Source organism: Cydia amplana, chromosome 16 (assembly GCF_948474715.1).
Source record: "Cydia amplana chromosome 16, ilCydAmpl1.1, whole genome shotgun sequence".
Lineage (NCBI taxonomy): Eukaryota > Metazoa > Arthropoda > Insecta > Lepidoptera > Tortricidae > Cydia > Cydia amplana.
The window spans coordinates 3,795,832-3,820,254 of NC_086084.1; the positions used below are offsets into that span (position 1 = coordinate 3,795,832).

General features: G+C 45.6%; 1 protein-coding gene and 1 non-coding gene across 2 annotated transcripts; both read left to right on the forward strand.

The window, feature by feature from the left end:
- Nucleotides 1–1,240: 1,240 nt before the first annotated feature.
- On the forward strand, nt 1,241–23,479 carry LOC134655427 (mitochondrial potassium channel ATP-binding subunit). The gene is made up of 14 exons (XM_063510895.1): nt 1,241–1,403; nt 1,489–1,831; nt 2,041–2,196; nt 2,765–2,910; nt 3,905–3,980; nt 4,333–4,473; nt 5,142–5,326; nt 5,836–6,013; nt 10,473–10,592; nt 10,785–10,888; nt 11,337–11,511; nt 19,014–19,192; nt 21,961–22,108; nt 23,344–23,479. The coding sequence occupies exons 1-14, from the start codon at nt 1,357–1,359 to the stop codon at nt 23,434–23,436; spliced, it is 2,091 nt and encodes a 696-aa protein (XP_063366965.1). The 5' UTR covers nt 1,241–1,356; the 3' UTR covers nt 23,437–23,479.
- Nucleotides 3,278–3,384, forward strand: LOC134655568 (U6 spliceosomal RNA). The gene has a single exon (XR_010097445.1). It is a non-coding gene; the product is annotated as a U6 spliceosomal RNA (small nuclear RNA).
- Nucleotides 23,480–24,423: the final 944 nt, after the last annotated feature.

The following is a 24,423-nucleotide window of genomic DNA, read 5'->3' on the forward strand; positions in this document are numbered from 1 at the left end:
AGACGAGATCTATAATAATTACCAAACTATTTGTACACTTACTGTAGGTAGGTACCTAAAACAATGAACCGTTTCAATTACTTTCCAGCCTCACAGTTGCGTTGTACTCGAAACATACAAATAAAATCATAATCTACATGTTATTATAACCACTCGAGCTGTAAGCCCCTCGGAACAAAAAGGCGATATACAAATAATCGAGTTATTCGCGCCACTCGAGTTAAACAATGGCCAAAGAATGGCCGGTACTCGAACATCTGGGATTGCGAGATATTTGTGAGTTATGAGGGCGCCCTGAGGTTTGGTGCTTGTTATTTCGTTTCTGAGTTTAGTAAAAATGAAGAGGTATTTAGACTATTTAAATATTTACTTAATGTACACTAGAACTTTATTAAACGTTTCGGTATTTACTACTTGATTTGCGTTATTTTATCTCTATTTTAACTAAGTATGTACCTACTTATCGCCATTATCGTGCTAATTTACCTGTTTAAAAATTAGTTATACCTAAACAATTACCTAAATACATAAAACGGACGACCGGTCTGGCCTAGTGGGTAGTGACCCTACCTGTGAAGCCGCGGTCCTGGGTTCGAATCCCAGTAAGGGCATTTATTTGTGCGATGAGCACAGATATTTGTTCCTGAGTCATGGTTGTTTTCTATGTATTTAAGTATTTGTATATTATATATATCGTTGTCTGAGTACCCACAACACAAGCTTTCTTGAGCTTACCGTGGGGCTTAGTCAATTTGTGTAATAATGTCCTATAATATTTATTTATTATTATTTATTTATTATAAAAAATTAAAAACTACCGCTATCCAACCGCTATTCCGATCCCGGGCACGCACAGCCATCTCGCTCACGCTTACGCTAAGTATGTGGAGAGAGAAGAACCCGAACCAACGGGGCCTTAAGACCAACTCTTTTTAAAATCTCAATGGCTATGTATAGTTTGGCAAACCATTTCCGTAGATATTTGCGGCAAATTTACAAAAATGTATGCGCGAAGGGCTGCCCTCCCAAAGCTAATTTGAGTTTTCTACTGACGAAGTGGGTTTGTTGACAGTGTCAGTCAGTTACTGTCAAGATCTGGTTGACCAAGTATAGTTTTCCTGGTTCTTGCTGACTGACAAATTGGTTTGACCAACTATAACTTACACTGTTTCTGCAAAGAGCGAAGATAAAAGTGTCTCAAACAGCGTTGTGACTTTGACTTCAAACTCCTATGACATTGACATTTCTGACAGTTGTGTGTTATTACCGAATCAACACATAATTTCGTTAATTAATTAATAAATCATGCCTTTTTGAGCTTGAATTTTATTTATCAAGTAAACATACTCACCAAAAATGTGGCAGTTGCTACAAACTCAATCAAGCCACTTAATGCGGCAAAGGTAAATGCTATAACCTATTCTAAGTGGTTACGTCGTGTTTTATGCTTAATTGATCAATAATTTAATTTAATTCATGTGTTTTCAGGTTGTTACCAGTAAAAAACAGTTGTTACTTTACCAACTTGGTAAAGGAAAAGCCGTTAAACGTCGCGAGACGTTATTTTTCGGAAGCCAAAAATGCTTCAGAAAAAAGTTCAAAGTCCGGTTTCCTACTGATTTGTAGGCCCTGGAAATTGTGTACAGGCGTTAGTTTAGGTTTAGGAGCGAAGTTATTGTTAAGTAGTGGAACTGTGTTATGTAAGGCGCAACAGAACTCTAGGATAATACAACGAAGACCGAATATTAATGATGATAGTGCAAAGTTTGATTGGAGAAGATTATTTGAGTATCTACGGCCACACAAATGGTTGTTAGTGGGTGCTATAGCTGTAAGTATACCTAAAAGTAACATAATAGGATGTAATAAGCTATTTTTTGTGATAAAATGAAAAAAAAAAAAACACGAAAGGGATAACTTTAGTCAAACCTTGACTCTGCCATATAGAGCAGAAAAAAACATTCTTGAGAAAAATGCAAAAAGTTGACTAATAATTTGGTTAGAATGCTTATCTAATAACATTTTCCATTTTGTTTTCAGTCGGCGTTAGCGGTAGCATTCCTAAATGTGTACATCCCGGCAATGTTGGGAGTGATTGTCAACGTCCTAGCTAATATGAAGAACAATCCGACAGCGGACTTTTTAGAAGAAATCAAATTCCCTGCTATGAAGCTCATATCACTTTATATTGGACAGGTATGAAATATTTTACTGTTTAAACATCATTTCAGTAGATTTATCTCTTTCACACACATGTTTTAACTTAATATCTAGTGAATATTGTGAAATTAGCAAGTTCTTTAGACCAACTTATGTACAAGAATGACAATAGAATTATAGCTAGGTTTTCTACTAGAAGAAATATATAGCTATATTTTATCGATTAGACTTCGTCTAATCAATAAAAACTATCCCCATACCACATTTCATGTAAATTGGTTCAGCGGTTTAAGCATGAAGAGTTCAAAAATAGAAAGACAGACAGGTACTTTCGTATTTATAATACACTAGCTTTTGCCCGCAGTTTCGCACGCGCAGGAGAGTTTTTTTTAATTTAGTTTTTTTTTTATGAATTTTGAAAAATCCTTTCTTAGTGGACCCCTAGACCGTATAAGGAACCTACTTGCCAAATTTGGACTTACTAGTCGCAGCGGTTTGGGCTGTGCGTTGATTTAAGTCAGTCAGTCAGGTCTTTCACGTTTATATATATAGATATTACTAGGGACAATATATGATTGTATTTAGGGACTAAATAATCTTGCAGGCAGCATTTACATTCATGTACATCCATCTACTGGCGCAAGTTGGCGAGCGGGTGGCTTCTCAAATGAAACAGGACCTGTTTGTCTCCATCCTAAACCAGGATATGGCCTTCTTTGACCAGGAGAGGACGGGAGAGCTTGTCAATAGGTATACCGCATTTTAATAATTCTTGTTACTAGCGCCATCTATGGGCGAGGTGATGCACTACTTTGAACTCGGAGTAAAACCATCAACGCCCTAACTCCCATGTGAAAGTTCGTATGTTCGCCGCTAGAGGTCGCTACTGCGCGTTAACACCATGAGTGTAGGTTAATTTATCATTTTAAAAATATATAAATGTAACTATTTTCCATTTTTCTGTTAATTTTAATTTCTTGTTACATCTGATTTCTATTTCATGAAGTAAAATATTGATTTGACTTGTTTAGAGTTTTAAACTTCAAAAAACGTACATCGCGCTAACGATATTTTGAGATTCAGTTGGTATATATACAAATGGATGACCCTAATAAGTGTACTTGCTTCGGCAGTACATATACTAAAATTGGAACGATACAGAGAAGATTAGCATGGCCCCTGCGCAAGGATGACACGCAAAATCGTGAAGCGTTCCACATTTTTTGGACATTTTCGGTTTGAGAAGGATCATCCTAACTGCATGGTATTTGCAATGACCAATTACTGTGGTCTTAAGATTTAAGTGACGCTCGAGTTGGGCAAGCAGCGGAGCGGGCGTGCGGCGTGAATGTTAAACAAATGCAAGCGTATAGGAGCGGCCTTAGTGCACGCTGCTCAAATCACTTGTGAGCCCGACGCCACGCTGCACGCCCCGACGAACGCTCCGCTTCGAGCGTCCACTCAGGCCTTACACTAACACTTGTCTCTTGTTCTAATAAAGAGTTACTTTTAAAGGTAGAGCAAGTCTATAGCGTGACAGGGGCTGCATTTTTATTTTTACCAAGCGGAAACGTCTGCAAACGATACTATTAAGACAGCCCCAACACAGTATCACCATGTATCACCCAAGACGTTAATTTTTCCACCTTTAAATTTATTCTAAGTTTAGTGGCTGCATTGATGACGGTTTTAGGTTTTGGCCGTACTTATATTAGCCGGTTAAAATATGCCTATATGTTTTCAGGTTAACGGTAGATGTACAAGACTTCAAAAGCTCATTTAAACAGACGATTTCTGGAGGATTAAGGGCATTAACTCAGGTATGAATTCCAAAATACACAACTATTAATTAACTTCTTAATTTTTTTCATGAATATAATATCCTCAAAAGGCTCAATGTTCATTACAATGTACACTTCCATTTCAATCGATTTAGCAATTTAGAACCTATCTAAACCAAATAAAGTAGCATTTCTTTTGATTATCAATATTATCATAGCCATTTCAAACTTCCAATTCACACACAACAAGATTCAGATTATAAACAGGAAACTTTACGATGCCTTTTACTTAGTACAATATCGTTAATTAGAAGTTAAAACGGGACAAAACATATTTCTAATGAATTTCAAGTCAATATAGATATTTTTAAATATAAGAGTTATGTTTCAGGTGGTCGGATCAGCTGTGAGCTTGCTCGTCATATCTCCGCACCTGACGGGGCTGACCATGGTGTGCGTGCCGTCAGTCGTCATCGGGGGCACGTTCATCGGCTCCCTCCTGAGGAAGCTCTCCAGAGATGCACAACAACAGGTACTTGTTGAATCTATAAGCACAAAATAAATGATAGTACAGCATATAGAATTCTCACTGTACTTATAACAAAACTCGTGAAATAAGTAAATTATCTTTGTAAATAAGTTGAAAAGATTAACTATAGACTACTTACAAACAAAAATCTGATATGTATTACTCCCAGCACCCGCTATATTGAACAATTGGCAGTTTTAACACCATTAAAACCACAACGTAGTAGTAACATAGACGTAGGGTCACTTAAGTCAAAATCTGTGACGTCATCACTAGCTGATTTCGCACGCACACTAACTCACTTTTTGGTTTTGGTGTTGTGAATGTGTGTAAGTTGTACCGTAAACACGAGGAAATCGGTATGTTATTAAAACTGCAATTCTGTTTTAGCGACCTTACCTTATAACTTGTTGCATTGACGTATATCTCAGGACGGGCCTTACGGGCACTAAAAATAGTACTAGTTCAGCGGTGTCGCTCACGTATTCCAGCCAATCGTGCAGTCTAACGCAACTAGTTGCAACCAATCGCGCGCGTGATTCGAACTCGTCAACCAATCGCGTTGTAGCGGTGTCACACCGCTGTGCTGACTCCATTCATGCCCCATTCTTATTGCCCGTAAGGCCAGTCCTGATATATACGTCAATGCTTGTTTGATTTTATTTCTACAGATAGAGAAAGCGACGCTAGTAGCGGAAGAAGCGATATCCAACATGCGTACAGTCCGAGCATTCGCCGGCGAAGAGAACGAAGCGCAAATGTTCGCGCGCGAATGCGACGCGGCGGCCGAGCTTAGTACGGAGCTGGGGCTGGGCGTAGGGCTGTTCCAAGCTGGCACCAATTTGTTCCTGAACGGGTCAGTGCACTTTAAAAAATATCTTTATTTCAGACACAGAAGTCCATATATGGTTAGTTACATTAACTTAAAAGCTATATTAGTTACCTACACTAAGTATTTTTTAATTAAATTTTTTTACAAACTGTAGTAGCTACTTGGCATAGGTCAAAGTAGATCTGACCTGCTCCATCCAATGTCACATTATTGGGCAGCTGAATCTGTCCGCAATCACCTTAAGAATGCCAATAATGAAAGGGACCAGTATAGGTAGTAAAATCCGCGACGATTCTGTAGGAACGAAGAAGCGTCGCGGGAGGTAAGAATTTCCCCAAAAAATAACACCATAAAGGAGCGCGGATTATACATAAGCGTAATACTACTAGAGTAAGTCTAAGCTAAGCCTGCATCTGTACAGACTTGGCAAGTAACAGAGTGTGGGAGTGCCACCATTAACGTCGAATTAATATGAAAATATGACGTTTATTTTATTTCTTTCTTTCTTTATATTTTGTAATTTTCTGTTTCAGAATGGTCCTAGCCACCATGTTCCTCGGAGGTCACCTCATGGCCAACGGTCAGATGTCCGCTGGTGACGTCATGGCTTTCCTAGTCAACGCCCAAACTGTTCAACGATCCGTCGCACAACTCTCTTTGCTGTTTGGTTCAGTCGTGAAGGGACTAAGCGCCGGTGGCCGCGTGTTTGAGGTGAGACCTTATGTTAAAGGGGTTAGAGTTGGTTCTTCAATGCAGTTTTAATACCAACAGTCGGGGTTGTCTTGGCTTTTCTAGTCAACGCTAAAGCGGTTCAAAAATCCGTGGTACAACTCTCCTTGCTGTCTGGTTCAGTTGTAAAGGGAGTAAGCGCCGGTAGTTGCGCGTTTGAGGTGAGACTTTAAGTTAAAGGTGTTAGAGTAGGTTTTTCAATGCAGTTTTTAACCGACTTCAAAAAAAAGGAGGTTCTCAGTTTGACCCGTATGTATGTATGTATGTATGTATGTATGTATATTTGTTCGCGATTATCTCGCGTTTGGCTGAACCGATTTTGATGCGGTTTTCAAAAAAGTGTTTCTTACATTCTGGAGAAGGTTTTAGTATACATAGATCTGAGCTGATGCTGAACCCTGGCTGTACCTAGTGGAACTCAGGTTTGGTGCAACATAGGCTCACGCTGTTTTGGTCATCCGTCACATCTTTATGAGCACTTGGGAGAGCAGTACCCAAGATAGAGCTGATGCTGAACCCTGGCTGTACCTAGTGGAACTCAGGTTTGGTGCAACATAGGCTCACGCTTAGGGTTTGCAATCCGGATCCGAAATGTATGAAATTATCCGGATCTGGATCCGGATCCGCGGATATTCCCATACATTTCGGATCCGTCGTGCAAACCCTACTCACGCTGTTTTGGTCATCCGTCACATCTTGATGAGCACTTGGGAGAGCAGTACCCAAGATAGAGCTGACGCTGAACCCTGGATGTACCTAGTGGAACTCAGGTTTGGTGCAACATAGGCTCACGCTGTTTTGGTCACCCAACACGCCTTGATGAGCACTTGGGAGAGCAGTACCCAAGATAGAGCTGATGCTGAACCCTGGATGTACCTAGTGAAACTCAGGATGTACCTAGTGGAACTCAGGTTTGGTGCAACATAGGCCCACGCTATTTTGGTCATCCGTTACATCTTGATCAGCACTTGGGAGAGCAGTACCCAAGATAGAGCTGATGCTGAACCCTGGCTGTACCTAGTGGAACTCAGGTTTGGTGCAACATAGGTCCACGCTATTTTGGTCATCCGTCACATCTTGATGAGCACTTGGGAGAGCAGTACCCAAGATAGAGCTGATGCTGAACCCTGGCTGTACCTTTTTAGTGATAGGTAGGTACTTCATTGCATAGAACGGTACTATTCAGGTTGTGTACTGTAGTGGAACTCAGGTTTTGTTGCTACATAGGCCCACGCTATTTTGGTCATCCGTCACATCTTGATGAGCACTTAGGAGAGCAGTACCCAAGATAGAGCTGACGCTGAACCCTGGCTGTACCTAGTGGAACTAAGGTTTGGTGTAACATAGGCCCACGTTATTTTGGTCATCCGTCACATCTTGATGAGCACTTGGGAGAGCAGTACCCAAGATAGAGCTGATGCTGAACCCTGGCTGTACCTTTTTAGTGATAGGTAGGTACTTCATTGCATAGAAGTACCTACCTATCACTAAAAGCTGGAGAACCCTGGCTGTACCTAGTGGAACTCAGGTTTGGTGCAACATAGGCCCACGCTATTTTGGTCATCCGTCACATCTTGATGAGCACTTGGGAGAGCAGTACCCAAGATAGAGCTGATGCTGAACCCTGGCTGTACCTAGTGGAACTCAGGTTTGGTGCACCATAGGCCCACGCTATTTTGGCCATCCGTCACATCTTGATGAGCACTTGGGAGAGCAGTACCCAAGATAGAGCTGATGCTGAACCCTTGCTGTACCTAATGGAACTCAGGATGTACCTAGTGGAACTCAAGTTTGGTGCAACATAGGCCCACGCTATTTTGGTCATCCGTTACATCTTGATTAGCACTTGGGAGAGCAGTACCCAAGATAGAGCTGATGCTGAACCCTGGCTGTACCTAGTGGAACTCAGGTTTGGTGCAACATAGGCCCACGCTATTTTGGTCATCCCTCACATCTTGATGAGCACTTGGGAGAGCAGTACCCAAGATAGAGCTGATGCTGAACCCTTGCTGTACCTAGTGGAACTCAGGTTTGGTGCAACATACACACTTTGTTTTGGTTATCCGACTTGTCGTCGTGTGCCTATGTTGCAGAGTTCCACTAGGTGGGTCGATGAACTTTTTTCTAACTGCCTTTAAAAAAAGGACGTTCTCAGTTTGACCCGTATGTATGTATGTATGTATGTGTGTTCGTGATTATCTCGCGTTTGGCTGAACCGATTTTGATGCGGTTTTCAGAAAAGTGTTTGTTACACATTCTGGAAAAAGTTTTAGTGTACAGTACATGGATGGTTTGAAAAACCAATTGGACCCGGTAGGTGGCCATGCTATCGGTATACCTACCAACAAATTTAAGTTGCTGAAACCGATTTAGATAAAATAGTGGGAGTGGGAGCAATATACATACAAATCGTTTAGCACCGAAACGTCATATTATGTTGTGACGCAATTATCATCGAGTTAGGCCATCCCCAACATTAGTAGGTAGTTACTGGCCCAAAACTAAATGGAGAGCCTAAAAAACTAGTATTTTAGCCCAAAACCTAAAATAAATGAAGTACCTACCTATCACTAAAAAGTAAAAAATAAAATATAATAAATAAAAAAGAATTAAAAAATTAAAAATAAACAAAAATAAACCCAAAATAAAATAACTTAATATAATATCTTTTTTAAAAAAATAAATAAAAAAGAATTAAAAAATTAAAAATAAACAAAAATAAACCCAAAATAAAATAACTTAATATAATATCTTTTTTAAAAAAAAGGGAACCGCCTTCAAAAAACCAACCCACTGAAAAGCACAAAATAATTTCTATATGGCACTCCTCTACGTGTCCAGTCCCTATCCCGTCAAAAGCAAATTTCTGCCAAAAAGTAATTAATACCTAATAATAAGAAAATTAATAATCATCCGGGTAATTACTTAGTTTTTGAAGTCGGTGCCAAACCAAAATTTTTGAGAACCGATATTTTAGACAACGAAGAACGAACGCTTCACTTACTTGCATTATAAAGACATAGTTGGTTTACTCATTAATTTAGTTCTTGTAGGTACTACAACGTACTCGTATTTTTTTTCTGATTGGTAGTAAAGAATGTTTTTGTTGGTTTGGCACCGCCTTCAAAAACTAAGTAATTACCCGGATGATTATTAATTTTCTTATTATTAGGTATTAATTACTTTTTGGCAGAAATTTGGTTTTGACGGGATAGGGACTGGACACGTAGAGGAGTGCCATATAGAAATTATTTTGTGCTTTTCAGTGGGTTGGTTTTTTGAAGGCGGTTCCCTTTTTTTTTAAAAAGATATTATATCAAGTTATTTTATTTTGGGTTTATTTTTGTTTATTTTTAATTTTTTAATTCTTTTTTATTTATTTTTTTAAAAAAGATATTATATTAAGTTATTTTATTTTGGGTTTAATTTTGTTTATTTTTATAATACCAACAGTCGGGGTTGTCTTGGCTTTTCTAGTCAACGCTAAAACGGTTCAAAAATCCGTGGCACAACTCTCCTTGCTGTCTGGTTCAGTTGTATAGGGAGTAAGGGCCGGTAGTTGCGCGTTTGAGGTGAGACTTTAAGTTAAAGGTGTTAGAGTAGGTTTTTCAATGCAGTTTTTATACCAACAGTCAGAGATGTCATGACTTTTCTAGTCAATTCCCAAACTGTCCAGAGATCCGTCGCACAGCTTGCTGTTCGGTAGTTGTAAAGGCAGTAAGCGCCGGTGGCCGTGTGTTCGAGGTGTGACCTTATGCTAACGTCATTAGAGTCGATTCTTGAATGAAGGTACCCTAATGGCCATGTATCGGTGGTATTATGCATTTCCTAGTCAACGCCCAAATTGTTCAGATTCAGAGATCCACCGCACAGCTCTCTGCTGTTTGGATCAGTTGTAAAGAGAGTAAGCGCCGGTAGCCGCGTGTTTGAGTTGAGACCTTATGCCTACGCCATTAGAGTTTATTTTTGAATGGAGGTACACCAATGGCCAGATACCGGTGAGGTCATAGCTTTCCTAGTCAATGCCCAAACTGTTCAAAGATCCGTCGCACAGCTCTCTTTGCTGTTCGGTTCAGTTGTAAAGGGAGTAAGCGCCGGTAGCCGCGTGTTTGAGGTGAGACCTTATGCCTACGTTATAGAGTCGATTTTTGAACGAAACTATACAATGGCCAGATACCCGTAAGGTCATAGCTTTCCTAGTCAATGCCCAAACTGTTCAAAGATCGTCGCACAGCTCTCGTTGCTGTTCGATTCTGTTGTAAACGCCGTAAGCGTTGTAGGCAGTTTTTTTAAAGTTAGACTTTATGCCTATGAAATTAGAGTCGACTCTTGAATGTAGATTTTTGAAGTACGTTTATCATGTAGGTTCTTTCATGATTTCTTATTGATTTGTTTAGGACGTATATGGTTTCAGTTCCTAACACGTATATTTACTTTTCAGTATATTAATAAGGAGCCAAAAATGGACACATCGGGAACGAAAGTCATCAAATATCACGAGTTCTACGGTGATATCGAGTTTAAGGACGTCACATTTGCTTACCCAACGCGGCCTGAAGCGGTAAGAAAAACCTAAAAACGGAGACAAAGGCGTGCTAAAGTAATGCAAAATGTTGTACTTCAAGAAAACTAGATGGCACTATACGGTGCTTTAAAATTTGTGGTAACTGGATTGTTAGATCGACGGTACCTCCAAGTATGATGTGAATTTTCAATTAAAAATATATAATAATATTGTTATTGTAAATTACAGATAGTACTGAAGAATTTCAATTTGAAAATACCGGCGGGAAAAACTATAGCCATCGTCGGTACATCGGGCAACGGGAAATCTACAATAGCAGCTTTGCTGGAAAGGTATGGACAAAGATTAGTATATGTTATTACTGTAAGGCAGGGGTCACCGATTAGTTTCTTCAGGGGTCCGGTTCCTAAAATAAAATTACCATCGCGGTCCGTTACTCCTTGAGTTTATTAAATAAGCAAATACATAATAATTGGTGACCCCTGTGTAAGGTATGGACTCTGTCATATATGTATAAACCATACGAAACGACCACGAAATCTACTTTACCACTAATAAAATTACATCAATAACATTGATTCTTAGCTCGAATTGCTAAATTCGCCCAAAAAATTTGCCATTTTGGTGTATGCCCATTTGGCCCCGCCGGGCACAGATGGGAATAGGTGTTTTCATATAAATCATTCCCGTTTGTCAACGCTTCATATATGGTAGCGGTCATATATAAATTCATCATAATTTAGCATTTTTTATTTAATTTATCACCGAACTATTTTTCAGATTCTACGACGTAAACGTAGGCCAAGTCACCATAGACGGTATAGACATCAGGGAAATGGATGCCAAGTGGCTCCGCGGTCGTGCCCTCGGTCTGATCAGCCAGGAGCCGGTGTTGTTCGCCACAAGTGTGAGGGAGAACATCAGATATGGCCGCCCGGAGGCCAGCGATGACGAGGTTAGTAATATAAGTATATAGCGCTGTCTCGCTCACATCACTGCCACTATAGACGGTATAGATAGTAGGGAAATGGATGCCAAGTGGCTCCGCGGTCGCGCCCTCGGTCTGATCAGCCAGGAGCCGGTGCTCTTCGCCACAAGTGTGAGGGAGAACATCAGATATGGCCGCCCGGAGGCCAGCGATGACGAGGTTAGTAATATAAGTATATAGCGCTGTCTCGCTCACATCACTGCCACTATAGACGGTATAGATAGTAGGGAAATGGATGCCAAGTGGCTCCGCGGTCGCGCCCTCGGTCTGATCAGCCAGGAGCCGGTGCTCTTCGCCACAAGTGTGAGGGAGAACATCAGATATGGCCGCCCGGAGGCCAGCGATGACGAGGTTAGTAATATAAGTATATAGCGCTGTCTCGCTCACATCAGTGTCACCACAGACGGTATAGACAGAAATGGATGCCAAGTGGCTCCGCGGTCGCGCCCTCGGTCTGATCAGCCAGGAGCCGGTGCTCTTCGCCACAAGTGTGAGGGAGAACATCAGATATGGCCGCCCGGAGGCCAGCGATGACGAGGTTAGTAATATAAGTATATAGCGCTGTCTCGCTCACATCAGTGTCACCACAGACGGTATAGACAGAAATGGATGCCAAGTGGCTCCGCGGTCGCGCCCTCGGTCTGATCAGCCAGGAGCCGGTGTTGTTCGCCACAAGTGTGAGGGAGAACATCAGATATGGCCGCCCGGAGGCCAGCGATGACGAGGTTAGTAATATAAGTATATAGCGCTGTCTCGCTCACATCAGTGTCACCACAGACGGTATAGACAGAAATGGATGCCAAGTGGCTCCGCGGTCGCGCCCTCGGTCTGATCAGCCAGGAGCCGGTGTTGTTCGCCACAAGTGTGAGGGAGAACATCAGATATGGCCGCCCGGAGGCCAGCGATGATGAGGTTAGTAATATAAGTATATAGCGCTGTCTCGCTCACATCAGTGCCACCATAGACGGTATAGACAGAAATGGATGCCAAGTGGCTCCGCGGTCGCGCCCTCGGTCTGATCAGCCAGGAGCCGGTGTTGTTCGCCACAAGTGTGAGGGAGAACATCAGATATGGCCGCCCGGAGGCAAGCGATGACGAGGTTAGTAATATAAGTATATAGCGCTGTCTCGCTCACATCACTGCCACTATAGACGGTATAGATAGTAGGGAAATGGATGCCAAGTGGCTCCGCGGTCGCGCCCTCGGTCTGATCAGCCAGGAGCCGGTGTTGTTCGCCACAAGTGTGAGGGAGAACATCAGATATGGCCGCCCGGAGGCAAGCGATGACGAGGTTAGTAATATAAGTATATAGCGCTGTCTCGCTCACATCACTGCCACTATAGACGGTATAGATAGTAGGGAAATGGATGCCAAGTGGCTCCGCGGTCGCGCCCTCGGTCTGATCAGCCAGGAGCCGGTGTTGTTCGCCACAAGTGTGAGGGAGAACATCAGATATGGCCGCCCGGAGGCAAGCGATGACGAGGTTAGTAATATAAGTATATAGCGCTGTCTCGCTCACATCACTGCCACTATAGACGGTATAGATAGTAGGGAAATGGATGCCAAGTGGCTCCGCGGTCGCGCCCTCGGTCTGATCAGCCAGGAGCCGGTGCTCTTCGCCACAAGTGTGAGGGAGAACATCAGATATGGCCGCCCGGAGGCCAGCGATGATGAGGTTAGTAATATAAGTATATAGCGCTGTCTCGCTCACATCAGTGCCACCATAGACGGTACAGACAGAAATGGATGCCAAGTGGCTCCGCGGTCGCGCCCTCGGTCTGATCAGCCAGGAGCCGGTGTTGTTCGCCACAAGTGTGAGGGAGAACATCAGATATGGCCGCCCGGAGGCCAGCGATGATGAGGTTAGTAATATAAGTATATAGCGCTGTCTCGCTCACATCACTGCCACTATAGACGGTATAGATAGTAGGGAAATGGATGCCAAGTGGCTCCGCGGTCGCGCCCTCGGTCTGATCAGCCAGGAGCCGGTGCTCTTCGCCACAAGTGTGAGGGAGAACATCAGATATGGCCGCCCGGAGGCCAGCGATGATGAGGTTAGTAATATAAGTATATAGCGCTGTCTCGCTCACATCAGTGCCACCATAGACGGTACAGACAGAAATGGATGCCAAGTGGCTCCGCGGTCGCGCCCTCGGTCTGATCAGCCAGGAGCCGGTGTTGTTCGCCACAAGTGTGAGGGAGAACATCAGATATGGCCGCCCGGAGGCCAGCGATGATGAGGTTAGTAATATAAGTATATAGCGCTGTCTCGCTCACATCACTGCCACTATAGACGGTATAGATAGTAGGGAAATGGATGCCAAGTGGCTCCGCGGTCGCGCCCTCGGTCTGATCAGCCAGGAGCCGGTGCTCTTCGCCACAAGTGTGAGGGAGAACATCAGATATGGCCGCCCGGAGGCCAGCGATGATGAGGTTAGTAATATAAGTATATAGCGCTGTCTCGCTCACATCAGTGCCACCATAGACGGTATAGACAGAAATGGATGCCAAGTGGCTCCGCGGTCGCGCCCTCGGTCTGATCAGCCAGGAGCCGGTGCTCTTCGCCACAAGTGTGAGGGAGAACATCAGATATGGCCGCCCGGAGGCCAGCGATGATGAGGTTAGTAATATAAGTATATAGCGCTGTCTCGCTCACATCAGTGCCACCATAGACGGTACAGACAGAAATGGATGCCAAGTGGCTCCGCGGTCGCGCCCTCGGTCTGATCAGCCAGGAGCCGGTGCTCTTCGCCACAAGTGTGAGGGAGAACATCAGATATGGCCGCCCGGAGGCCAGCGATGACGAGGTTAGTAATATAAGTATATAGCGCTGTCTCGCTCACATCAGTGCCACCATAGACGGTATAGACAGAAATGGATGCCAAGTGGCTCCGCGGTCGCGCCCTCGGTCTGATCAGCCAGGAGCCGGTGTTGTTCGCCACAAGTGTGAGGGAGAACATCAGATATGGCCGCCCGGAGGCCAGCGATGATGAGGTCAGTAATATAAGTTTATAGCGCTGTCTCGCTCACATCACTGCCACTATAGACGGTATAGACAGAAATGGATGCCAAGTGGCTCCGCGGTCGTGCCCTCGGTCTGATCAGCCAGGAGCCGGTGTTGTTCGCCACAAGTGTGAGGGAGAACATCAGATATGGCCGCCCGGAGGCCAGCGATGATGAGGTTAGTAATATAAGTATATAGCGCTGTCTCGCTCACATCACTGCCACTATAGACGGTATAGATAGTAGGGAAATGGATGCCAAGTGGCTCCGCGGTCGCGCCCTCGGTCTGATCAGCCAGGAGCCGGTGCTCTTCGCCACAAGTGTGAGGGAGAACATCAGATATGGCCGCCCGGAGGCCAGCGATGATGTCAGTAATATAAGTTTATAGCGCTGTCTCGCTCACATCAGTGTCACCACAGACGGTATAGACAGAAATGGATGCCAAGTGGCTCCGCGGTCGCGCCCTCGGTCTGATCAGCCAGGAGCCGGTGTTGTTCGCCACAAGTGTGAGGGAGAACATCAGATATGGCCGCCCGGAGGCCAGCGATGATGTCAGTAATATAAGTTTATAGCGCTGTCTCGCTCACATCAGTGTCACCACAGACGGTATAGACAGAGAAATGGATGCCAAGTGGCTCCGCGGTCGTGCCCTCGGTCTGATCAGCCAGGAGCCGGTGTTGTTCGCCACAAGTGTGAGGGAGAACATCAGATATGGCCGCCCGGAGGCCAGCGATGACGAGGTTAGTAATATAAGTATATAGCGCTGTCTCGCTCACATCAGTGCCACCATAGACGGTATAGACAGAAATGGATGCCAAGTGGCTCCGCGGTCGTGCCCTCGGTCTGATCAGCCAGGAGCCGGTGTTGTTCGCCACAAGTGTGAGGGAGAACATCAGATATGGCCGCCCGGAGGCCAGCGATGACGAGGTTAGTAATATAAGTATATAGCGCTGTCTCGCTCACATCAGTGCCACCATAGACGGTATAGACAGAAATGGATGCCAAGTGGCTCCGCGGTCGTGCCCTCGGTCTGATCAGCCAGGAGCCGGTGCTCTTCGCCACAAGTGTGAGGGAGAACATCAGATATGGCCGCCCGGAGGCCAGCGATGATGAGGTTAGTAATATAAGTATATAGCGCTGTCTCGCTCACATCAGTGCCACCATAGACGGTATAGACAGAAATGGATGCCAAGTGGCTCCGCGGTCGTGCCCTCGGTCTGATCAGCCAGGAGCCGGTGTTGTTCGCCACAAGTGTGAGGGAGAACATCAGATATGGCCGCCCGGAGGCCAGCGATGACGAGGTTAGTAATATAAGTATATAGCGCTGTCTCGCTCACATCAGTGCCACCATAGACGGTATAGACAGAAATGGATGCCAAGTGGCTCCGCGGTCGCGCCCTCGGTCTGATCAGCCAGGAGCCGGTGTTGTTCGCCACAAGTGTGAGGGAGAACATCAGATATGGCCGCCCGGAGGCAAGCGATGACGAGGTTAGTAATATAAGTATATAGCGCTGTCTCGCTCACATCAGTGCCACCATAGACGGTATAGACAGAAATGGATGCCAAGTGGCTCCGCGGTCGCGCCCTCGGTCTGATCAGCCAGGAGCCGGTGTTGTTCGCCACAAGTGTGAGGGAGAACATCAGATATGGCCGCCCGGAGGCAAGCGATGACGAGGTTAGTAATATAAGTATATAGCGCTGTCTCGCTCACATCAGTGCCACCATAGACGGTATAGACAGAAATGGATGCCAAGTGGCTCCGCGGTCGCGCCCTCGGTCTGATCAGCCAGGAGCCGGTGTTGTTCGCCACAAGTGTGAGGGAGAACATCAGATATGGCCGCCCGGAGGCAAGCGATGACGAGGTTAGTAATATAAGTATATAGCGCTGTCTCGCTCACATCAGTGCCACCATAGACGGTATAGACAGAAATGGATGCCAAGTGGCTCCGCGGTCGCGCCCTCGGTCTGATCAGCCAGGAGCCGGTGCTCTTCGCCACAAGTGTGAGGGAGAACATCAGATATGGCCGCCCGGAGGCCAGCGATGACGAGGTTAGTAATATAAGTATATAGCGCTGTCTCGCTCACATCAGTGCCACCATAGACGGTATAGACAGAAATGGATGCCAAGTGGCTCCGCGGTCGCGCCCTCGGTCTGATCAGCCAGGAGCCGGTGTTGTTCGCCACAAGTGTGAGGGAGAACATCAGATATGGCCGCCCGGAGGCAAGCGATGACGAGGTTAGTAATATAAGTATATAGCGCTGTCTCGCTCACATCAGTGCCACCATAGACGGTATAGACAGAAATGGATGCCAAGTGGCTCCGCGGTCGCGCCCTCGGTCTGATCAGCCAGGAGCCGGTGCTCTTCGCCACAAGTGTGAGGGAGAACATCAGATATGGCCGCCCGGAGGCCAGCGATGACGAGGTTAGTAATATAAGTATATAGCGCTGTCTCGCTCACATCAGTGCCACCATAGACGGTATAGACAGAAATGGATGCCAAGTGGCTCCGCGGTCGCGCCCTCGGTCTGATCAGCCAGGAGCCGGTGTTGTTCGCCACAAGTGTGAGGGAGAACATCAGATATGGCCGCCCGGAGGCAAGCGATGACGAGGTTAGTAATATAAGTATATAGCGCTGTCTCGCTCACATCACTGCCACTATAGACGGTATAGATAGTAGGGAAATGGATGCCAAGTGGCTCCGCGGTCGCGCCCTCGGTCTGATCAGCCAGGAGCCGGTGTTGTTCGCCACAAGTGTGAGGGAGAACATCAGATATGGCCGCCCGGAGGCCAGCGATGATGAGGTTAGTAATATAAGTATATAGCGCTGTCTCGCTCACATCACTGCCACTATAGACGGTATAGATAGTAGGGAAATGGATGCCAAGTGGCTCCGCGGTCGCGCCCTCGGTCTGATCAGCCAGGAGCCGGTGCTCTTCGCCACAAGTGTGAGGGAGAACATCAGATATGGCCGCCCGGAGGCCAGCGATGATGTCAGTAATATAAGTTTATAGCGCTGTCTCGCTCACATCAGTGTCACCACAGACGGTATAGACAGAAATGGATGCCAAGTGGCTCCGCGGTCGCGCCCTCGGTCTGATCAGCCAGGAGCCGGTGTTGTTCGCCACAAGTGTGAGGGAGAACATCAGATATGGCCGCCCGGAGGCCAGCGATGATGTCAGTAATATAAGTTTATAGCGCTGTCTCGCTCACATCAGTGTCACCACAGACGGTATAGACAGAGAAATGGATGCCAAGTGGCTCCGCGGTCGTGCCCTCGGTCTGATCAGCCAGGAGCCGGTGTTGTTCGCCACAAGTGTGAGGGAGAACATCAGATATGGCCGCCCGGAGGCCAGCGATGACGAGGTTAGTAATATAAGTATATAGCGCTGTCTCGCTCACATCAGTGCCACCATAGACGGTATAGACAGAAATGGATGCCAAGTGGCTCCGCGGTCGTGCCCTCGGTCTGATCAGCCAGGAGCCGGTGTTGTTCGCCACAAGTGTGAGGGAGAACATCAGATATGGCCGCCCGGAGGCCAGCGATGATGAGGTTAGTAATATAAGTATATAGCGCTGTCTCGCTCACATCAGTGCCACCATAGACGGTATAGACAGAAATGGATGCCAAGTGGCTCCGCGGTCGTGCCCTCGGTCTGATCAGCCAGGAGCCGGTGTTGTTCGCCACAAGTGTGAGGGAGAACATCAGATATGGCCGCCCGGAGGCCAGCGATGACGAGGTTAGTAATATAAGTATATAGCGCTGTCTCGCTCACATCAGTGCCACCATAGACGGTATAGACAGAAATGGATGCCAAGTGGCTCCGCGGTCGCGCCCTCGGTCTGATCAGCCAGGAGCCGGTGTTGTTCGCCACAAGTGTGAGGGAGAACATCAGATATGGCCGCCCGGAGGCCAGCGATGACGAGGTTAGTAATATAAGTATATAGCGCTGTCTCGCTCACATCAGTGCCACCATAGACGGTATAGACAGAAATGGATGCCAAGTGGCTCCGCGGTCGCGCCCTCGGTCTGATCAGCCAGGAGCCGGTGTTGTTCGCCACAAGTGTGAGGGAGAACATCAGATATGGCCGCCCGGAGGCAAGCGATGACGAGGTTAGTAATATAAGTATATAGCGCTGTCTCGCTCACATCACTGCCACTATAGACGGTATAGACAGAAATGGATGCCAAGTGGCTCCGCGGTCGTACCCTAGGCCTGACTGAAAAAAACTGAAAAACTTTATTTCAAGCAACTAGTGTAGTTTAGGCTCAAAAACAAATGACGATTCACTTTTCCAATTTCTAACTAGGGAATGCAAATCGGTTATTTTCGGTTATTTTTTGTATGGAAATAATCGGTTATTAACCGAAACCGCGGTTATTTCCATACAAAAAATAACCGATTTGCATTCCCTATTTCTAACCCAAATGAGTATAAATAGGTACCTATATGATTTTTTATTCCAGGTATATCGCGCGGCCATGACAGCGAACGCTCATGATTTCATCCTCGGCTTCCCCGCCGGCTACGACACGATGGTGGGAGAGAGAGGCATGTCACTCAGCGGCGGGCAAAAGCAAAGGATAGCGATAGCACGCGCTGTTCTGAAGAACCCGCCTGTTATAATACTGGATGAGGCCACTAGGTAAGAGACGACACGATGTCTGAGAGAGACGGAGACATTATTGACAGCGGATGCTCAACGATTTCAATCTCGGCTTCGCCGCCGGCTACGACACGATGGTGGGAGAGAGAGGCATGGCGCTCAGCGGCGGGCAAAAGCAAAGGATAGCGATAGCACGCGCTGTTTTGAAGAACCCGCCTGTTATAATACTGGATGAGGCCACTAGGTAAGAGACGACACGATGTCTGAGAGAGATGGAGACACTATTGACAGCGGATGATCACGATTTCATCCTCGGCTTCGACGCCAGCTACGAGACGATGGTGGGAGAGAGAGGCATGTCACTCAGCGGCGGGCAAAAGCAAAGGATAGCGATAGCACGCGCAGTTCTGAAGAACCCGCCTGTTATAATACTGGATGAGGCCACTAGGTAAGAGACGACACGATGTCTGAGAGAGATGGAGACACTATTGACAGCGGATGATCATGATTTCATCCTCGGCTTCGACGCCAGCTACGAGACGATGGTGGGAGAGAGAGGCATGTCACTCAGCGGCGGGCAAAAGCAAAGGATAGCGATAGCACGCGCTGTTCTGAAGAACCCGCCTGTTATAATACTGGATGAGGCCACTAGGTAAGAGACGGCACGATGTCTGAGAGAGATGGAGACACTATTGACAGCGGATGCTCACGATTTCATCCTCGGCTTCCCCGCCGGCTACGACACGATGGTGGGAGAGAGAGGCATGGCGCTCAGCGGCGGGCAAAAGCAAAGGATAGCGATAGCACGCGCTGTTCTGAAGAACCCGCCTGTTATAATACTGGATGAGGCCACTAGGTAAGAGATGGCACGATGTTAGAGAGAGATGGAGACACTACTGACAGCGGATGCTCACGATTTCCTCGGCTTTCCTGCCGGCTACGACACGATGGTGGGAGAGAGAGGCATGGCGCTCAGCGGCGGGCAAAAGCAAAGGATAGCGATAGCACGCGCTGTTTTGAAGAACCCGCCTGTTATAATACTGTATGAGGCCACTAGGTAAGAGACGACACGATGTCTGAGAGAGATGGAGACACTATTGACAGCGGATGCTCACGATTTCAATCTCGGCTTCGCCGCCGGCTACGACACGATGGTGGGATAGAGAGGCATGTCGCTCAGCGGCGGGCAAAAGCAAAGGATAGCGATAGCACGCGCTGTTCTGAAGAACCCGCCTGTTATAATACTGGATGAGGCCACTAGGTAAGAGACGACACGATGTCTGAGAGAGATGGAGACACTATTGACAGCGGATGATCACGATTTCATCCTCGGCTTCGCCGCCGGCTACGACACGATGGTGGGAGAGAGAGGCATGTCGCTCAGCGGCGGGCAAAAGCAAAGGATAGCGATAGCACGCGCTGTTCTGAAGAACCCGCCTGTTATAATACTGGATGAGGCCACTAGGTAAGAGACGGCACGATGTCTGAGAGAGATGTAGACACTATTGACAGCGGATGCTCACGATTTCAATCTCGGCTTCGCCGCCGGCTACGACACGATGGTGGGAGAGAGAGGCATGGCGCTCAGCGGCGGGCAAAAGCAAAGGATAGCGATAGCACGCGCTGTTCTGAAGAACCCGCCTGTTATAATACTGGATGAGGCCACTAGGTAAGAGACGACACGATGTCTGAGAAAGATGGAGACACTATTGACAGCGGATGCTCACGATTTCCTCGGCTTCCCCGCCGGCTACGACACGATGGTGGGAGAGAGAGGCACGGCGCTCAGCGGCGGGCAAAAGCAAAGGATAGCGATAGCAAGAATCCATCGGTGATTATTCTGGAGGCGACTAGGTAAGAGGGAAAGAGATAGGGATGCTTAGTGGAAAGTAAAAGCAAAGGACAGCTATAGTGCGCGCTGTTTTAAAGAATTCTCCAGTTATGTACGAACAGGTACAGACAACAGAACCAGAAAAAAACCAGAATCAGTAGTGGCACAGAATAAATAATAGTACTAGGTACAGAAGAGACACTCTCTAACAAAACGCGTCTATTACGATAGATATGACCGCTAGGTGGCGCAACGCGAGCAGCCATCCGTTCCGTGGCGGTGCGCGGCAATTACTATAGCTAGACACCAAAATTGGTGTGGGCTGCATGTACTTGTAGCGACGCATGAAATCGCGGAGTGAGCCACGCCTGGTAGTGGGTTTGGCTAAGCTTTGGTTTCATCGGAAAGCGGTGCCGTCATAATAGCGGCCGTCATATGGCGGACGCAAAAAGACGGCCGTCTTTACGGTGATGACATGTGGAAAGTTTCACGGCGTCATAACACACCGTCAGTCACCAAGTTCAAACGAAACGTATCCAGGAGAGAAAATGGACGACCTTATTTAGCTTTAGTAATTTACTTGGAGGATGAACTATCTGATGATAGTGATACTACTAGTACTGATAGTGTCTGATGAAGAGGAAATAATCGTAGTACGGAAGATCGTTTATTAAAATCTCGTGGTATAGAAGGTGCATTTGAGATTTTAGTAGAAATGGCATCACCGCTATCAAATAAAACGTTCACGAAACTATCGACACCGCCGCCCGCCGTCCGCCGCCGTCATGCAAATGGCGGCACCGCTTTTTGACGTTACGGTGTCAATCACCGTTCTCTAGGAAACCGCGCCATTTTGTTTACATAGACAACGTTCTAGTGACGTCATTACGGCCGCTGTATGACGGCACCGCTTTCCGAGGAAACCGAAGCTTAACCGATGGAAAGTCCCAGATTAAAATGTAGTTTTCTATTTCAGCGCATTAGACTCTGCGAGTGAGAAGGTAGTACAGACAGCATTGGAGACGGCCGCCAAGGGACGGACCGTGCTCGTGATCGCGCACAGACTGTCAACTGTCATGAACGCCGACGTCATAGTTGTGTTGAATCGAGGGAAGATTGTCGAGGTACGAATTTATTAAAAAAAAATTTTTTTTTTTCCTTTTTTTTAAAGTGAAAACTTCTTTAGCGGCGCTGTGCACTTTTTGTGATGGGGAAAAAATGTTAAACTCGCGGCAGGTCACGTGACCGTAAGATTCGTAAGACGTAAGACGGACACGGGACCTGATCGAAAAACTGTTACAATGTCATTGAGTTTTCACTTCTGCCGGCACTCCCGGAGTGCAACCCGTTGTTTTTTTTTTCAATTTCCTTTTTTTTTTCAATCAAATAACTTCGAAGATTTGGTATCTTACAAGATTGATCAGTATAATCTTATTTACAAATACCTACTTATTATTGGCCATGTGAGAAGTGTGTAGTGACAAAATTAAAACAACGCGCGCCGTGAGAAACTGTCAATTTCATGTACTGAAATCATACTATTTGACAGCTGTCAACTGTCAGATGGCTAATGTGCCCCACACCCGCCAGGGCGGCGCCACAGTCGTACAGAGCGTGGAAGCGTGCTGGGCCCATAACCTGTTAGATCTCGGGCGTAAAGGAAACTATGAGAAGTCCATACGAAGATGTATATTGTCGAGGAAATAAGCACTGATTACAATTTAGTCTGTTTAGTAGTAAGGTCGAAAGAATGTGACGGCATCACGCACGCGAACAAAAGCTGTTATATTATTCAAACATTTAAACTTGTTCCACGTGCGTTTATGCAGTTACCTGTAAACAAGATTCTTTTAGTTTACGAAGACACTTTCCAACAATATTAAGGCTGTATCCGCGCGTCAGTTGACGTCTTTGGCGGTCAGAGGGTTAATTGTACAGTCAGCAGCAGAAGTTGCTAAGCGGGCCAGGTGTTCAAAATGATCTTGACGCGACTTTATTGTTAAGAGAATAAGAGCGTGTTAAAGTAATTTTGAACACCTCGCCCGCTTAGCAACGTCTGCTGCTGACTATGTATACATCTGGTTTTATGTTAGTTATGTAGTCTCTATTGTTTCCCATAAAGTTTACAGTCATCATAATGTATTGACTATTGTTTGTCCGCATTTTCGTTAGTCATAATTTGGTTTTTATCAGAAACGCGTAACTTTTCAGGATTGCCGTAAAACAAACCTAACCTAACCTATCTCTAGGATAATGTTACGAAAATCCTGAAAAGTTAACGGTTTCAGAATTATGCCCTTCAATCATTAAGTATGTCAAACAAAGGGATCTGTAGTTATGTTCATGTGTTATTCTTCAGATGGGAACCCACGATCAGCTGAAGAAGCAGAAAGGTTTCTACTGGAACCTGATCAAACAGCAGGACCAAGACGCCGAAAGCAGATCCTTATGAGAACAAGCATAATAGCCTAATAACAGCTCGCCAAAATGCATAAATATGGGGCATTATCTATGAAAAGAGACCTTATTGTCGATGGCGCTTACGCCGCTCAGCGTCGCGCGGCATTGTATTTATATCGGAGCATCGTTAATAATGGCGTAAGCGCCGTCGACAATAAGGTCCTTTTCATAGATAACGTCACATATAATCATCAAGAGTTGCCGACACTACGATTACTTACCTTAGATACCACAACGGAGGTTAATGAAACAGACGCCAAGAAAGCTTGCAAGGGTGGCTCTTATGACAACGGAATATAAGTGATTTTTAACCTTTTGAACGCCAAACGGCGCATCCATTTGCGGTGCCACTGACGCCACGGGGGTAAAATTTAGTTTTGTGAATAAATAATGCCAACCTAAAAGTGGGGTGTTTTTCAGTAGATTTGCATCAAAAAACGATCGGCGTCAAATGCCGTCTTTGGCGTCGTTGTCACGATTTTGCGTTGACGTCAATTGCCGCCTGTGGCGTTCAAAAGGTTAAACAATTTTCGGGATTGTCTGGTTTCGGAAATTACCCGAATACACCTTTTATTTGAGTTGGTGGAAAGAATTTTAGTTAAGTTAGTACTCTTTATGTCTTACTGCCGGAAAAAATGCAGATGGTGTAATTGACTTTCTATAATTTCCATTAACCTTGGTACTTAGGTTAGGAACATGTTTGTTTCCAACTATATGTAAATATTATTAGAATATAAGAAAAAAAACTACACAGAGGCGTCTCAAAATTATTTTATTTGTATGTAGATTATCACTTTAGAAAAGTTAATAATTATTCAATAATATCACATAATCGTATTTACTTGGTTCTGTCCTTTATTTATTTATTATGTATAAGTAAACCAATTAGCTTTGTGTTTAATATTAATACCACTTTTCGGCTGTGAAAGTATTTATTTTGAGGGTTTTTGCATTTTGTACTTTTTTAATCTTTGTACCT

Coding starts and splice junctions, on each gene's coding strand:
- LOC134655427 (XM_063510895.1), top strand. CDS start 1,357: ATGTGGCAGTTGCTACAAACTCAATCAAGCCACTTAATGCGGCAAAG. Junction 3,981..4,332: donor GATTAAGGGCATTAACTCAG/GTATGAATTCCA, acceptor GTTATGTTTCAG/GTGGTCGGATCAGCTGTGAG. Junction 10,593..10,784: donor ACCCAACGCGGCCTGAAGCG/GTAAGAAAAACC, acceptor TGTAAATTACAG/ATAGTACTGAAGAATTTCAA.